The sequence below is a fragment of the Euwallacea fornicatus genome, chromosome 5 (assembly GCF_040115645.1).
Source record: "Euwallacea fornicatus isolate EFF26 chromosome 5, ASM4011564v1, whole genome shotgun sequence".
Lineage (NCBI taxonomy): Eukaryota > Metazoa > Arthropoda > Insecta > Coleoptera > Curculionidae > Euwallacea > Euwallacea fornicatus.
Window position 1 is genome coordinate 2,838,130 of NC_089545.1, and position 17,978 is coordinate 2,856,107.

The 17,978-nt window shown below is 34.2% G+C and overlaps 3 protein-coding genes and 1 long non-coding RNA gene across 5 annotated transcripts; 2 read left to right on the forward strand and 2 right to left on the reverse strand.

Moving 5' to 3' along the window:
• Positions 1–56: 56 nt before the first annotated feature.
• Positions 57–7,989, forward strand: LOC136339301 (NHL repeat-containing protein 2). Its single transcript, XM_066282426.1, has 10 exons — positions 57–177; positions 290–474; positions 526–692; positions 848–1,098; positions 1,155–1,327; positions 1,451–1,645; positions 2,392–2,625; positions 2,687–2,898; positions 2,951–3,294; positions 4,938–7,989. Exons 2-10 carry the CDS (start codon positions 336–338, stop codon positions 5,368–5,370), a joined length of 2,148 nt encoding a protein of 715 aa, XP_066138523.1. The 5' UTR covers positions 57–177; positions 290–335; the 3' UTR covers positions 5,371–7,989.
• Positions 7,990–8,011: 22 nt separating this feature from the next.
• On the forward strand, positions 8,012–9,609 carry LOC136339307 (uncharacterized). Its single transcript, XR_010732121.1, has 2 exons — positions 8,012–8,751; positions 8,911–9,609. It is a non-coding gene; the product is annotated as an uncharacterized lncRNA (long non-coding RNA).
• LOC136339304 (tubulin alpha-1 chain) lies at positions 9,173–12,908 on the reverse strand. Its single transcript, XM_066282432.1, has 3 exons — positions 12,748–12,908; positions 10,532–10,796; positions 9,173–10,348 (listed from the first exon to the last, which is right to left on the reverse strand). Exons 1-3 carry the CDS (start codon positions 12,748–12,750, stop codon positions 9,264–9,266), a joined length of 1,353 nt encoding a protein of 450 aa, XP_066138529.1. The 5' UTR covers positions 12,751–12,908; the 3' UTR covers positions 9,173–9,263.
• Positions 12,909–14,421: 1,513 nt separating this feature from the next.
• On the reverse strand, positions 14,422–17,877 carry LOC136339434 (zinc finger protein 771-like). 2 transcript variants are annotated; one of them, XM_066282696.1, is made up of 8 exons: positions 17,562–17,877; positions 17,217–17,498; positions 17,080–17,164; positions 16,819–17,031; positions 16,212–16,349; positions 16,045–16,158; positions 15,838–15,995; positions 14,422–15,086 (listed from the first exon to the last, which is right to left on the reverse strand). In XM_066282696.1, exons 1-8 carry the CDS (start codon positions 17,721–17,723, stop codon positions 14,928–14,930), a joined length of 1,311 nt encoding a protein of 436 aa, XP_066138793.1. In that variant the 5' UTR covers positions 17,724–17,877; the 3' UTR covers positions 14,422–14,927. The 2 variants fall into 2 exon arrangements, with proteins under 2 accessions (XP_066138793.1, XP_066138792.1); XM_066282695.1 differs by having other exon boundaries at positions 16,819–17,164; positions 17,562–17,875.
• Between the last annotated feature and the right edge of the window lie 101 nt (positions 17,878–17,978).

The window sequence follows — 17,978 nt, forward strand, 5'->3', positions numbered from 1 at the left end:
TATTTAATTATTCCGTCCTTGTTTAGAACATACTTCTCAAAAAAGCGGGAAATAATACATAAGTCGTGAATTACAATATTTGGATGTGGCATATGGTATTTACCTCTAACCTGTAAATAAACGACCTACTTTTTTTGGTTCGTCATTATATTTCCTTTTCCAGTGAATAACGAAAACGTAAGAATTTGAATTGCTTTTTGCTTTCTCTCAAAGAAGTTCAGTTTAAATATAACGTACCTTCTGAAAGCAGTTAACTCGTTATTCTGAACCTAATGAATTTTCTTCGCAGGGCGTTAAATTTGCTCCGTAGAGTGGAAACTAGAATCAATTTCACAATGGACTCTGAAGAGAACTATCTCTATTATTCCAATGAAAAGCTGTTAGGACTTATTACTAGAAGCAAAGATAAAGACGAAGCGATCAGGGAATATTTACGCACAGTCAAATATGCCCCCATTAAAGATTTCACTGAAGGTAAAAATGTTTGTGCTTTAGGTTTAAATGCTCAATACTCTTTGATTTCAGGGCTTGAATGGTTTAATGTATCAGAACCACTCTCATTTAGTAAACATCTTAAGGGTAAAATAGTTGTCTTAGACTTTTTTACTTACTGCTGCATTAATTGTATGCATGTGATTCCTGATTTACGTGAAATTGAAAGCAGATTCTCAGTCGAAGATGGTGTAGTGGTGGTATGAAATACTCACTTAACCCTTTTGCTGCACTCCTTTTTTTTTATCATTTTTTTGTGCTTACATATTTATCTGCCTCCATAAAAATATCTGTTCATAGGCACAAAAGGGTTAAATGTCAGACAGTTAATGTACTGAGATATAATGTATTATAGATTGGGGTACATAGTGCCAAATTTGAAAATGAAAAACTGTCCTCAAATATCTTATCAGCAGTTCAACGTTACAATATATCTCATCCTGTTGTGAATGACCACAACTCAGAAATGTGGCAAAACTGTGATGTTCATTGCTGGCCTACATTGTTGTTGCTAGGACCCAATGCAAACCCTATTGTTATGTTGACTGGTGAGGGACATAAAGATGACCTTGTGGATTATATCAAAGTTACTTTGGACTTTTATAAGTAAAGTGTTTTATGGGCATTGTTTTGTAGTACGTTTCCAAAACATTTGTTTTTAGAGAAAAAAATCTTATTTCTAACCACAAACTGCCATTTAAGTCAGCTTTTCATTTTTTGCCTGAACTTAAAGGACCTTTGCTATTTCCTGGGAAAATTGCTTCTTTCAGTGATGAGAATGAAGGACAGCTTTTAGCAATATCAGATACTGGCAATAACAGGATTTTAGTGACTGGTAAATATGTGATATTAAAATTTTATTTATATTAGTATGAGTGATTCAGTGAGGAATGGATCAATTGCATCATTTGTCATTATTTTTAATAACATATCTGCATTTTGCCAAAAATATTTTCAGATAGCAATGGAAATATACTGAAAGTGGTGGGAGGCAAGAAACTTGGTTTTAAGGATGGAACTCTGGCTAATGCAGAATTTAATAACCCTCAGGGTTTAGTTTTTCAAAACAAGAATATTTTGTTTGTGGCAGATACTGAAAATCATGTTATTCGGAAAATTGATTTAGAACAAGGAACTGTAGAAACTGTAGCAGGTAAAGTGGGTTTATTTTACCCTAAAGCCTTCTTAGATTTGTAGGGAACAGTAAATTTTAAATACGATATATATAAACTTAAAGAATAATTCTCTTTTATACAATATCATGTCTCAGAAAAACATGAAATGCAGTTTACTGGTGAAATTGCTATGTATCTACTAAAAGCGCAAAGCGATATATGACGTCTCACTCCATGAGAAAAGGTAGAGCTCGCCACGAGGCGGAGCGCGGACATTTCTCCAGAACGGCAACACTTTGAATTCTACCTAAAAGCAGAGTTTTGCATTTGCTTGTATACGTACAATACAAGTAGTAATCTGACGAGTTACATAAATATGCTTTCAAAATAGACACCTAGCTAATATGGTTTCTGTTTTCCTAGCTTCACTTTCATTGGAAGTTTCTACATATTTTTTCAGCCGAGAAAGAACACTAGCGTAAGTAAGCACGTTTACCTGTTTCAAAATAATATAAAGTTGAACGAGTTGGAAATCCAATAACAAAAGCGTTAAATACTGAATGAACATGATAGTGCAAAAGTAAATTAATTTATAGGAAAGTAACAAATACATATCAATCAGTACATTCATTGTCAGTGGTAAAATTCATGTCCGCGCTCAAAGCGAATAAGTAAAATCTCTATTTTGCAATGTGTTAAAAACGCAAACATGCGTTTTACGCCTGATATTAAAAAAATAATTTTGTAATGTTCATTGACGTCTATTAATTATTATTTCTCCTAGGAACCGGTCAACAAGGACATGATCGCATGGGTGGAAAATTAGGTCCTGAACAAGTAATCTCAAGTCCCTGGGATGTATGTATCTATAGAACCCCTGATATGGATCTTACATTTCACCCAGATGGTAAACCTCCAATTAGGGAGGTTTTACTTATTGCTATGGCTGGGACACACCAAATATGGGCATTATTTTTAGACGACACAGTTTGGTGGAAATGTAAAAAATATTCCAAAGGTATTTTCCACACATTTTTCAATTTATTTGTGGGTCGTCCTAACTTTGAAAAGGTTTGCAGGTACTTGTATAAATATAGCTGGTTCTGGAAGAGAAGAGAACCGGAATAATAGTTACCCAAATTCGGCCGCCTTTGCTCAACCCTCTGGGCTGGCTTTATGTGAAAAATCTAAAGAATTGTATATAGCGGATAGTGAGAGTTCTAGTGTGAGGCGATTGTCTCTAGTCGATGGCAAAGTTACTCCTGTAGTGGGAGGAGAGAGAAACCCGAACGTAAGGAAGTTAAAACAAGTATTTGGCTTGTTTTGCCATAATTTCGTTCTAGAATTTGTTCGCCTTTGGCGATCAAGACGGAGTTCTGGCTGAGGCAAAACTCCAACACGCTCTAGGTTTAACCATGAGCCCTGATGAAAGCATTTTATACGTGGCCGATACATATAACCATAAATTGAAAAAAGTTGATGTTTCTGAAAATAAACTTACTACAGTGCAATTTAGCAGCACTTTGGATAATGAGGGGCAATTAGCAGAGTTTAGAGAACCAGGTGGGCTTTGCATAACCGCGGATGGAAAAAAGATTTATATGGCCGACACTAACAATCATCAGATCAAAGTGTTGATTTTGGGAAGGAATCATAATGTTACTAGTATTCAGAAATTGGATTTAACGTGAGTACCAAAAAAATTACCTAACTAACATGAAGAGTTTATGTAGTATGTGATATATATATCGTGTGTACAAATAAGAAATATGGAGGAAGAGAGAGTTCAAGAAAAAAAATTATTACAAATTTATTGAGGTTTCGTACTAATTTACACAAGATTTGTCTGTAAACCCCGAACAGAACAATCAGAATTTCCCCTTATCATTTATCCATCTTACCCCGATTTTCTACACTTATCTCACCAATAACGACAAAGGCGGCTAGTTGTACATTTAACAGAAAAGTTGGAAAAAGTACAAAATCGGAAATGTGGCAACACTCATCTTAACACATTCAAATAAAAATTGATTCATCGTAATTTTTCATGTTTTTTTTTTAATTTGTTTTTCTCTATTTGAAATAACAAGAATACGAAAATGGACTTCCAATTTTGACTCAATACCTGAAATTTATCTTCTTTAGAACAAAGGAATATTGTTACCGCTTATTGTTAAGCATCTAATATTCAAGTCAATGATTTAGGAAGAAACAGAAAGTATGGGAATACCTATTTTGACTCGTTAAATGAGTAGGCGATTTATCATCCTTTTTTCGAAACGACGGAATACTATCTTATTACCATCTAATCCATAAGGAAAAGTATTTGGCGACGATCACTTTCACTCACTAAATATTAGGTATACGACACGCGTTTCCAGTTACTAAATGTCAGCTACACAACACGCATTTTGAATCACTAAATATCAACTACACTAGTGACGTTTTCCACTCAAACAAAAGACTAGCCGATTATTCTGATTATTACTATATGTATTCCGAAGAATGAACATCTTTGCCGCCACGCTAACATTTGACTGAATCATCCAAGAAATTTTATACCTTTGAAAGATACAAAAAAGTTTACAGCCTGCCTTTTGTAAAGATACAGCTCATAGGACATATCATAAAGAACGATCGATACACGACACGAAATAATATAGTTATTTGAATTTTAATATTTCCATCTATTATAGATATGAAAAGGTGATTTGGTAAAATACAATTTCATTTCGTTTTATTCCTATATGGGGCATCCTTAGGTTCGACACACTATTTATTATGGAGAGTTAATTTGGAAATTAAATTCATCTGAAAAAGAACCAAAAACAAAATTCGGGAACATCTTTTTTTGTACCCATTACTAGAAAGTAACAAATACTTTAATGACACTTTTAAAATACAATAATTTAGGTTTTCAGTTCTAGGAGAATAACGAGGCAAAGTAAAAGTAATTAAGTTTCTTCTTAGCAATAAAATTTTCGTTAAACGTTGTTGAACCATTAAGCTGATTCTGGAACGTAAACGATGACAAATTTACATTGTCAGCATAGGATCTATATCAATTTTTTGAAGTGACTATGTTCAAAAATTCTCTTTTTATACCACATTAATTAAAAAAAAAAAAACAGTGATGTCCCGTGTTTCGAACCCGTAATCTGTAGATTTGTTGACAGACAAATTCTGTCAAATCTTCCAATTTCGATCTTTGGGATCAGTGACAGAGTTTTGTACAGATCATTTAAGGGTTTATTTCGATCGAAGAAACAATAGGCTCCCGGAATGTTCTTATTGTTTACTATTTATAAGTCCCATATTTTTTTTTTTAAGGGACGATGGGAAGTCCGGAGCCCCAAGTGCCACTTCGAATACCATTTTGCCAATATCTAAACCAATAAAACTGAGCAGCAAAGGCGGCAAAGTTCTGCTGAAATTTGATCTGCAGTTTGTCAAAGGCCTCAAGCTCACACCGGAGGCCCCTCAACGCTGGATCGCGGATCTTCCAGGCCCAACGTACTCATGTGTACCGAAAAACGGCAGCGACGTTAAACTTATGGATTTGGTGCTAAGCGCGCCGCCTCAAAAAAATAACGCTTATCAACATGTAGATGTCAATTTTAGTTTGGTGATGTGTACTTACGAAACGTGCTTTCCCAAGGTGTTTACCATTAGGGTTCCCTTGGAGTTCTCGGAAAGTGGGGACTTAAATGTTGAGAAGGAAATTAATGTGATTTTAGACGTAAGTACTGTAAAAGTTGAATGATATTGTTTTATTATATTATTTTTGGTACGTAATATGTAGTTCTGCGACTTTTCTATTGAAAATTACTCCCATTTGTTTATTGTGTAGGGCGAGCCACCGTCAATGAATCAAATTACAATAACATCGGTTGAACACAAAAGTTCAACTTAAAGAAATTGTTAGAAATTTGCTGGACATTTTGAATTTTTTTCATCCAAAACATCAACAAGGCATCAAAACCACGTATAAAACATAGATGCAAATTATGATTTTTAATAGTACAACTTATATACAAGGTAGAGAAATGCACCGAACGGTTACGTTGATGGGGGGGTTAATACCTCCAAAATATTGTCGAGTTGGCGAGACACAATAAATTTATTATTGAAGTTTTTTATTGATTTTTGTATCAAATATGGCCCTAATAATGAGGTATCAAATGTAAACATTTTTCGCATTGTTCGCGACTGAAACTTCCGAATGGTTCAAGTTAGAGCAAAATTGTTTTTTTCTGCTAGAAATTCTAGCCATTCGATTAATTCAAAATAATTTTTCAAACTTCATATTTTCCTGCCAATATTAACTAAATTAATCTTCGGTTTGAGTAAGGTGGCTTAGTCTGTATATTTAGTTTAGAATATAATTTTAAAATTGTTGCTATCTATATGAATTACAGATTCTATACAGGGTGTAATACATCATCATGGAGAAATGTAAAGAGGAAATAGTACTCTACAAAATAACTTAAAAAATGATAATAGGTTCATGACGAAAAACGCATCATTTTCAAGATAAAGAGAGGGAAAGTATCATATGTATGACATAATGATGTGTTACACCTTATATATGTATAATTATTTGCATAATTGGCTATGACTTGTACAAATTCTAGATTTTCTTGCAAACTCAGAATCCTTATTATAATAGTTTTTTGAAAAGTAAGTGGAGTTGTAGGTGCAATAGATTTCAGGGGAAGCCAAATCATTAACCTCTACTTTTAATATGCAGCATGTTTCCAATTCGAATATGGGAACCTCGATACCTAAAGGAACAAAGCATCGGTTTAATGGAGAAAAGATGCGATGTTTAGTGGTAGTTAATATCAAATTTTATCATTTTATAAATCCCTTTGACGTGAAAAAATATTAAAAACGTAACTACGAAAATCGCAACATATAATTTTCCCAGGATATGTTGAGAGGCATTGAAAATCCTGAATTTTGTATAACTGAAGTTTAACGACTGCATAAACACCCGATTTTGCTCTCATTTAAACGAAATCGTATCTCTTACGTTTGCAGTGATCACAATGGTGACGCCCGAATTTGGGACATTAACATCCTGTAGAGGATGACCAAATTTGCTTGTTTTAACGTATTAACTGATTAAAATATGGGGAAACCATGTATAAAGCTTCGGGCTATGCCAATAACTTATAAGAAATTTAACGAAGTAGTGACATGATAATTCAATCTTCTGTAATTGTCAATTTTGGTACCTATAATGCTTGCTGATTTTGCACTAAACATCAAAACATTGCCGTGGTTGTGTTTTATTAACAGGGGGTATAGATATTGTAAGGCAATTAGATTGTTTATAAATTTGTAGGTACTTCATTAGTAATTACTTCCTAATATCACCAGATTATAGTGATTATTTCATTTATCAATCGAATTCAACAAATATGACAAAAAAATATATCAAGTAATGCATTTTTCAAGTGTCCAAAAATTGTAAAGCCTCTATACAAAATGTGGTAATTTTTGCTTAAAACATATTTCGAATATATCTGAGCGTATCTCAATCTTTGACACACACCCTATAAAAATCAACATTAGTTATTAAATAATAAATTGTTTATTGTACGCTAATATTGTGAAATACCTTATGATGACCTGAATGTAAAGTTTAAATTCCGAAGCGCGGAGCACTGAGGGATCTAAGACATGAAGGTACAAAAGTACTTCACAACCGTAGTGTGTATAGAATTTTTTCCACTACTAGATTTTATTAAATTATAATAAATTTATCTAAATTAAGCAGAAATTAAATTTGAAACGCATGACAACTTGCCTGAGACGTCAGTGACGTTTCATTTGACCTTCATTTCCATGGCAACCGTATGTAAAACGTCACTGGGGATGATGACATTGCGACCGATTAGGTAAATGAGTCATAAACGTATCATTATTAACCGATTATTCAATTGTTTAAAAAAGGCTAGAAAATAGAATTTAGAACCATTCAACAGGTGCAATATTGATCTTTTCAAGTTTGTAGTAAAAAAGTATTTTATATTGTTACTTCAACAAAACAAAGATTCTTTCGAAAAGCGATTAGAACGCTCATTAAAATTTATTAATTGAATCCTAAGTTGAAATCTCAAGTAGGCACCCCATAATTATTAAAAAAAATATATTTAAATCAGGTGATGTTGGTAGGTAAGAGGTACATATAATATTTTATGTATAATTATTCTCTACTTCTGTGCAATTATCGACTTAAGAAATGTTCTCTCCGGTGTTAAGCTTTGCATTACCAATCCGTCAGTTATTTTTTTTATAATTTGTATCCATTTGAATATAATGAGTATAGGACACGCAATTTGTTATCAAAAATTAATAAAATTTGGTATAAAAATATTGTTTATTTTCAGATAAATGCCTGATAAATCAAAATGATTAACTGTTTGGGTTTTTGATTACAAAGCCACTCGACACTAAGTCCTCATTCTTTAAACAAACTGAAAAAATTCCCTTCTAAGTATGAAATTAATCATCATTTCATGTGATCAGATTCCAACTCGTCCTATGAAATATCACAGAATTGTCCTAAAAATCCCTAAAAAGTTGCAGATCAACCATTTTTACTAATAACTAACCCTATTGGAACTTATGCTACGGCTCCCTAACAATTCTATCGAATTATTATTCGAATGTGATAAAGGTATGTTCGTAATTACAAATTGGGAATAAGCAAATATATGTATAATCTGATATGGTCACCTTGTACGAAAACATTACCATAAATGGCGAGTGACTCATGGTCAGCGATCGTTGCATAGGCGTGATATCACCATTTTAGGTAATTCAAGCTTTAAACAAAATGAGGTCATGTAAACGTATTTTAAGCGCTGAATTTTCTCCTTTAATTTGCAGATCTCGCCATGTATGTATATTTTGAATCGATTTCTTAAAATGTCCACGATAAGGAGACATTTTTTTAGGAGTCATAATTAACTACTTTAGACCCCATGTTTATATACCAAATTGAAATTTTTGCCATGGGCTAATATGTTTCCGAATTCCAAACCGTGGTTAGGGAACGTTCTGTATATGGTATATAATACCAGATGGCCATGTGTTGCTTTTGACTAGACCCTGCAAGTGCGCGAAGCAAAAGGTAAAGGAAGTCGAGATATGTCGTATGATTTCAAAATACTAGTCTTCCCTAGAATTTTCAGTGCTTCAATGTATAGAGAATGACTTTTGCCGCCTTCGAATTAGTTTTAGACGATAATTAAGAAAAAGTATGCTTGCTTATTATTGCTGTCTTTTACAGATACGTGGCCCAAACCGATTAAGTTCAAATTTCTCTTCTGATTTCTTCGTCGTACAGTAATTAATGACATATTGCGTAATCCCATTCATTACACAAAACCAAACATTTCCTAATTGGGATTTTGTATTTTGTCGAGTATAATATTACTCAAGCAAGGACCGCTCTACTAGCTCAAATACGACATCTCGACATATTTTATCAAAATTCAATCCTCTAGAGGTTTGAACTGTTCATATGGGCAATTTACTAAATAAAACACATATTTCAGTCGGTGCAGGAATCGTTGTTTCTTTTTTCAAAAAATCTGATAAAAAGACACATGACGAAAACATTGTGACAAGCACACTCGGGATTTAATATTCTTCGGCACCTTCACCCTCGCCCTCTCCAGAGTCCATTCCAACTTCTTCGTAGTCTTTCTCCAAAGCGGCCAAATCTTCACGAGCTTCAGAGAATTCTCCTTCTTCCATTCCCTCACCGACATACCAGTGAACGAAAGCACGTTTGGCATACATCAAATCGAATTTGTGATCCAACCTAGCCCAAGCTTCAGCGATAGCCGTGGTGTTGGACAACATGCAAACGGCACGTTGTACTTTAGCCAAGTCGCCTCCTGGTACAACAGTTGGAGGTTGGTAGTTGATGCCTACTTTGAATCCAGTTGGACACCAATCAACAAACTGGATGGTTCTCTTGGTCTTGATTGTAGCAATTGCGGCGTTGACGTCCTTTGGAACCACATCTCCTCGGTACAACATGCAACACGCCATATATTTGCCATGACGGGGGTCGCATTTCACCATTTGGTTGGCAGGCTCAAAGCAAGCGTTTGTAATTTCAGCGACGGAGAGTTGTTCATGATAAGCCTTCTCTGCAGAAATAACAGGAGCATATGTGACCAATGGGAAATGGATACGGGGATAAGGCACCAAATTGGTTTGAAATTCGGTCAAGTCCACATTCAAAGCTCCGTCGAATCGCAATGAAGCGGTAATAGAGGAAACAATTTGTCCAATGAGCCTATTCAAGTTTGTGTAAGTGGGTCTTTCGATGTCCAAGTTTCTACGGCAAATATCGTAGATAGCTTCGTTGTCGACCATGAAAGCGCAGTCAGAATGCTCCAACGTGGTGTGGGTAGTCAAGATTGAATTGTAGGGTTCAACAACAGCGGTCGACACTTGCGGTGCGGGGTAAATGGCGAATTCGAGTTTAGATTTCTTGCCGTAATCCACAGACAGACGTTCCATCAATAGGGATGTGAAACCAGATCCAGTACCACCTCCGAATGAGTGGAAGATCAAAAAACCTTGTAGTCCAGTGCATTGATCTGCTAATTTCCTGATTCTGTCCAAAACCAGATCGACGATTTCTTTACCGATGGTGTAGTGACCGCGCGCGTAGTTGTTGGCAGCATCTTCTTTACCAGTGATAAGTTGTTCTGAAAAGAATAAAGTCTTTTAGCTAAACCTGATTTCTCAGGGTATTGGTTCTAGCAATTTACAAGAGTTCAATTATTAGATAATTTCGCTGGTGATCCAGCAGAGTTTTAACAAACAATTTTGCGACTCCCCAAAAATTACTGATAGTGTAAATAACTAGATTATGAATTTTTGTAGCCTACCTGGATGGAATAACTGTCTGTAAGTGCCGGTCCTCACTTCATCTACGACAGTAGGTTCCAAGTCTACAAACACGGCTCTAGGGACGTGCTTTCCGGCACCAGTTTCGCTGAAGAAAGTGTTGAAGCTGTCGTCGCCCCCACCGACCGTTTTATCGGAGGGCATTTGACCGTCAGGTTGAATGCCATGCTCCAGACAATAGAGCTCCCAACAGGCATTACCAATCTGGACACCAGCCTGACCAACATGAACTGAGATACATTCACGCTGTAAAAGAAACACGTTTTAACTCTTCAACTCTTTAAGAAAAAAGGTAAAGGTAAAGAAATTAGGGTTATTAATTAAATTGATATCACGTTCAAAACTTGCGATAACGTCAGATTTAATTGAGAATAAACAAGTAGAAAAATCGGTTTTAACAATAGAGAGAAAAAGAAATACGAATTTATTGTTTTTCATGAGTTGGTCTGTATAGTTTTTCTCACATATTTTTTCATTAAATACGTTATAAGAAATTATAAGTGTGTGACATGAATTTCTAGAGAATAAGTTATCTGAATTGGATACTCCGATTTAAAATGGCAATAAAGAAAACATTTTTTAAGACAATGACGGGGCTTTATATTCTAAACTGGTATTACAATGATTTTATGAATTAATGCATGGCAGTGAACAAACATGAAATTTAGCACAAAATACAGTTTGTTTATAAAAAACACAAAGTTTTAATTTGACATGAAAATCACCATGCTCCATCTTTATCTTTAATCTCGCTGATTTTTTTACAAATTAGGACGACTAAATAAAAAATATTGTTTTCTTATCCATCAAATTTCAATAAATAGAAAAGAACGAGATTTTTTTGCAACAAAATACAACATCCTGCCCGAAACCTCCTGTAATCTTCAGAACGTTTAATGCTAGATATTTTAAAAATTTTGTTCTTGCCGAAATCAAGTAGTTCCTACATTGAGTACGAAGATTAATTTACCTGCTGTACGGATAGGACGGCATATAGCGGTCGCAGAGTGCGACTTAATTTGGGAGAAAAAACTGGCTTACGACTACCGAAAATATCATAAAAACAAAAACAATGTTTAACAAATGTGAAGGAACAAAAAACAAATTTTGTTGATGAAAATCGTCAGTGAAAGTTACCAGATCCTCACAATATATTGCATAGTTCCCCATAAGAAATGCGTACCATTTCTAGGCAAAATAAAATAACGGAAATCAAATTCCATGATTTGCTAGAGGCTGAGTCATACCCTACTTCTTGTGCAGAGTGTACAAAGTTGGAATCACTTCATGTAAAAAACAGTTGCGAAATTTTTTATATTCATAAAAGTTTCCAGTAAGTTTTAGCAAAGCAGAAGGATAGCTGTGAGAATTCGCTGTGACAAATTTTAGATTACATGCGAAATTTATTTCTGCTTGACGAAGCGATTCTTCACTGCTTGAATGCAGGCCCCAAAGCTTTAACCGTTAAAAATAGAGGAGGCGAAGGTCATTGTTCTAGATGGTGGACTGAAAAGCAGCCTTTTCTCCCATGTATTAATAACTTTAAAAGTAAAAGAACCTCTCAGTTCCGTGAACGTCTTCAGACAAAATTCAATTTGTACTGACCAAAATGTAGATGACGCAATTAATCAATTTAATAATTTTTTTGTGTTACATACTCGAAAAGGGTGTTGGCCAAGAAGATTTTTGCTTTTTTTCGTCTTCCTCATATACATGCAAAAAAGCGGTAGAGGGATAAAGGTAGATGAAAAATTAAGATTTTTTTGAAAATAACAGAAATACCCTAAAACGGTTTTTCCTTGCTAATACCGTTGCAAGTGGTTTAAAAATATTAATATTTTTATATTCACCACTGACGTTAGATGTAACGATTTTTTTAACCGTTTCTAAAAGCACCTGGGACTGAACTCGTTAAGAATCAAATTGATGGGAAGTGTTGATTTCAAAACTGCTCTTTTTCGATGAAGTTGAATAATAATAAATGCGGTTTCAAGGCACGAAACAATAATCTATACGGCGGTGAAAAATAGAACGACTGAAGTTGGGACAGTCTAAAATGCCGGGTGGCGTCTCAAAATGGCTCCCGCAAGTCCCACTCCCATATTTTATGTTTTTTAGCTACAGTTATAGTATACAACACGGTATATTCTCAACTAAGGTTAAATTTATACAATTAAACATCCTACAATAAACTCACCATTTTGTATTAGTTTCACTACGAAATTATCGAGAAACAAGAATATGTTCAAAGAGCGAGTTTTATTCAAAGAGCAGGTAATGAAGCCCCCGAATTAACTACACAAAACTGTAGAAAATGATGGGTGCGTCTTGTATTTATATGTGGAATGACGTCGAAAAATCGACGCCTCAGCATTCTACTACCATTGGTGTATTGGTGTTCACGTGATTTAACGGTTAACGCCAACAATCGAAGAGATTCGTTTGATGCGGGTGCACTCTATTGGTGTTTCACTTCGCTCTTCGTGTCAGGGTTGGTGGAAGGTTTAGAATTGCTAGATTTTTAAAATAATTCCAGATAAGTTTTTTTAAGAGGAAGTAATCGTAATCAATTGTGATTGTAATTGGCAGTAATAGAGCAATCCCATATTGGTCGTCTGCCATCTGCCAATTGAGACACCCTCAATGTTGCCGATATTTGCCAATTACAACCCTGACCCTTAATGTTTTTCCATTTTTCCATGTTCCATTTGTCCCCGTCAACGCTCTTATCCATGCTTCATGCTAGACAATCCCTATTTTGTTCACGTCCGATGATCTCATTTGTTGCTTTGCATGTTGGTTTGGATCAATTTTAATTCAATTTGTCCTTAAGTTCATAAGTCAATACATCTATACCTAATTCAAGTTATATGTACATATATGCTATGAACAATAAATAGTTAGTTGAAGACCTGAGAATTACATAAATTCTTGATACATACAAAGTCTAAAAATCAAAAGAAAACAGCACTCCTCTTTTAATTTTAGAAATATAAAAATGGTTATAAAGAAATGCCTTGATCATCATAGTACTGGCCTTAGCAAGTGTGGCGCCATGGATGAAATTCCTATTAACCGCCCCTTTAGTTTTAAGAAAAATGCCATCCTGGGCCGTTGCTATCCCCCCCATTTCACAAAGATTATATCTGGATTATCAAACCCTCTTTAATTTAACATAGTATAAAAATAGATTTTACGTCAAAATAGGTAAATCAGGCAAAACGTGCTCATGATTAAGTCTGTGAGTATTAGGAGACCTAAAAAATTCTTGTGTGCTAATTTGGGAATCAACACGAAGCGGAGGGCATCAACATTCCAGGGAGTTCAGAGGTTTTAAAAGTCGTTTCTATAAAAAGAGCTTTCTATTATAAGTGTTATAATACGGATATCCACCATTCAGATAAATTGCAAATAAAAACTTGGGCTTAAAAATATTATTCAACCCATATGCCAGTATTCAATACCACTTAAGGTGGGCATGCCGTCCCACTTTCTTTACCATATTATGCAGGTACAAACAACAGGTCGGTAGGCGGTCGCGTTTGGGTATGGCAATGCCGGGTATGGTTGTTAGGTATCGTCTGATGTCCAAATTTGGTATAACTCCAGTAAGCATGAGTTAATTTTGTTATGGTTAGTGAATGAATCTCGAAAATTGACAGAGTTGGGAAATCGCCTAAATGAGGAGGGAATCGCAGTTTTGGGAATCAATTTTAAACATTTAAGTTACTTTCAAGATATCGATTGCTTTTTTTCGACTCTTGTGAAATAATGATTTGTTTTTATATATTTTGTATTAGTTTTGATTCAGAATCAAATACGAAAGTTGTTAAAAAAGAACTGTGTACAATTACAATATGAAATAAAACTATTTATGAACAATCCAACATATCTATATATTTTTTTAATTCTTCAAACTATCAAAATTACGTTGGTGAAGAAGTCCTATGAAACTACCACAAATAAGTTAAAAAAAACCTTATTAAACGGGTGCAAAACAAACTGGAATATATTATTAAACTATATAACAAATAACTTCAACAACTCTAATTAACTGTAGCCCTTCTATAGTAAGGAAAGTAACTACCAGAATATATTGTGAACAATAACGTAAAATAATTATACCCAATATAATAATTAGATAATAAATTATTGTGCCCTACGTTATGCTAACACATAATGCAACTATAAATTAAATTACAAAATTTGGTTTTACATTACTTGTCCGTCAAAATACAAGTATAACAAAAGTCTTTGGCAATTACTGGTAGTAAAAATGGTCCCTAGAAAAATTCAGAAATTCTTATTTTTTATATACATAGACTCGTAATTAAGTTCAAAATCGTCAGTGAATGTAACGCTGAGTGTGTGAAGGATCTATGTACTCTCAGGTTTCTTAATGGGCATCGCCTTTTCTTCTAAAGTTGTTCCGTCCAACGTACCATGATGTTTCAACATGTGATCTCTCAAATAGTACCGTCGGATGAAACCTTTCCCACAAGCTGGACATTTATGCGGCCTCTCTTCAGTGTGTACCTTCAATATAATATCTTATTACCCTTCCCATATTTTTTTAACAAATTTACTGGACGGTTGGGTGGATACAAAAGTTGTACTTTAACTTTATTCCAATTTTACATTTGCAACTTCTACAACTTTTGTTTTTAGTAAGGTGGTGGGATATCTTAAATTAGGCAATCTGTACAAGATGGCCTTTGGCATCGCTGAAACCACACGATATGCAGAGTCGATTAAATGTTGACAACTTAATGAAAATATCTTCCCAGGTAAAAGGAGTTTGGAATTAAGAAAATTGCCAATGGTTCCTGAGATATAAAAAATATATACAAACACGGCTTTATTCTATTCTAATCTGATTTGGACAGACATACAAAAATTACCGGCAATCTCAAAGTAATCATTATACAAATGAATAAATCTGTCTCTTTCTTGCATATTAATTTCTACGCAATTCTTCTTTTGCCTAATTCATTATTCAGCAATAATGCTAACAAGGGTGTTCCAGAATGTCTTATATTGATGTAGTCATTGATTTCAGGAGACCTAACAGAAATCGAAAAGCGTAAATAATCAAAACAATTTTGATTGAGGAGGTAATTGTACGACTTTATCACAATTTAGCCAATTTTGTATCTATTATGCATGGTTTTCGAGATCCCAACGGTCATAGTCGAATTTGGAACTCCGTGTACATGATAAAAACATTACAAACTTTGCAGTGTTTTTAAGCCATTATAGGGCAAAAATATAACAATAATTTATATACCATGGTGTGATATTGTAGATGGACTTTAGTACTAAATCGTTTATCACAAAAATTGCAAGCGAATGGTTTTTCGCCAGTGTGGACGGATTGATGACGTTGAAGGTCACATTTTTTTATGAAGGCCTTTTCGCACTGGTCGCATGGAAATGGCCTCTCACCTTTAAAAATCGATTGGATTATATAAATACGATTAAAGCGATTTCATACCTGTGTGAATCATTTTATGCCAATCTAAATGGCTTTGGGCTCCGAAAGATTTGCCGCACACATCACACGCATATGGTCTCTCTTTGCTGTGCGTACGAACGTGAAAGTTTAAACCTTAAATAAAGTTCTTATTTTTCACCTTAACAATATAATTAAAATGCATTTACCTGTACGATTACTGAAGGATTTCCCACAAAGATTGCACAGATACGGTTTTACTCCAGTGTGGGTGCGAAGATGTATATTCAGGTTGTTAGAGGAGGGAAAGCGTTTTTGGCAGATTTCACATTGATAATTTTTTTCACCTTAAAGTCGAAAATAAGTTTAAAGTAGTAGTATAGTAAAAAATCTATTGACAATTTGGAATGCAGTATCACTCTAAGAAAGTTGATGACTTCTACTGAGTATCATTCACCTGCCTAAAGTGTAAAGTAAAGTGAGGTGTTTTGATCTTAGCTCTATTAATACATATTTTATTTGCATTAAATCCAAAGAAAGGATTTGATGATTTTCTTCTTAACGACTTTCACACATTCCAATGTTTGTGTTCTGATGATACAATAAAGGAAAAAAACATTGGTACATATGTGTTTTGTTCTTAAAAGTCAGTATTTAAGTATTTTTTCTATTTTTCAAGATTTTAATTAAAAAATACTACAAATTTTCCTTCATAGACTTCAAAGTATGAAATTGAACAGATAAATGACACTGAAGTTGCAGTGACTTACATTTGGTAGTACCGAAATAATGAAAAATTTCCTACTTTCTGTTTACCTGTATGCACTCTAGTATGCCTATTAAGACATCCCTGTGAATTGAATCCTTTCCCACATAATGTACAGAGAAATTGACCTTTAAATTTGTGTCTCTTCAAGTGCACATTCAATATGTACTTAGATTTAAACGTTTTATTACATGTGGTACATACAGCTGGATCAATAGCTGGTTCCTCATCTTTTCCTTCATCTTCATGTAAATTTTTCAAATCTGAATTGATATCACTAAAATTAGCTCTATTTTTATTGTGAATGGTGCCTAATTTCAGTTTTTCATTAGGATGTTCTGTACTACAGTCATCAGATATTTTAAGTGGCCCAAGGTCAATATCAGCTTCATTTATCTAGATGTCATTTGAATTAATTTATGTTGAAGTGATATGAAAAGTCACCTACCTTTAAATCTAATGGTTGGTTTTCAATTTTCAATTCAAAGCGACTATTCAATTCAGTCTTAACAAATAAAGGGGAAAGTGGTTTATGTAAGTTTCGAGGAAAGTTTAAGGAGTTTAAATCTTTAGAGACCAAAGAGCTTGTTGTAGAATTGCGGTCATCAAAAGGACCCAAGTGTTTTTTCAACACAGATTCTGACTTCTCTATCTGTAGTTTGAACTTGTAGAAAATACGTAATTGGTCAATGCAAGTAGAACATATCTCATCAGGAAACCCCTTGTAAAGCTTAAAAATATGGTTACTTTAGTGTCAATGATGAAGCTTTTTTTGTGATCTGTCTATACTTACTTTTACCTCATGAACAGTATTTAGGAGCTCAAGAACTGTAATTGTTTTGTTGTCCACTCGGATTTTTTCATCCTCTATTTTTTTTCTATAGATTTGGTTGTTCATGCAGGTCCTGCAGATATTTTTCAGGTCTACTACGTTCTTATAGCATGATAGGTCCATTTTTACTTATCTACTCAATAATCTGTTTCTATTGTATTATTAACTAAGTTCATTCTGTCAATTTCTCATTGAGATACACAAATACACTAAATTATTAAATTTAAAATATTAGGGAAAATAAAATTGTTTGTTTTTGAAAATGACGTGATACGTGATATAAGTCACCTGGAAAATCGTCATGGAAAATCTCTCTAGCCCTCTTTCGGCCTTTCGAGAAACAGAACTAGTAATATGGCTCCAGTAAATTCTGGGGCT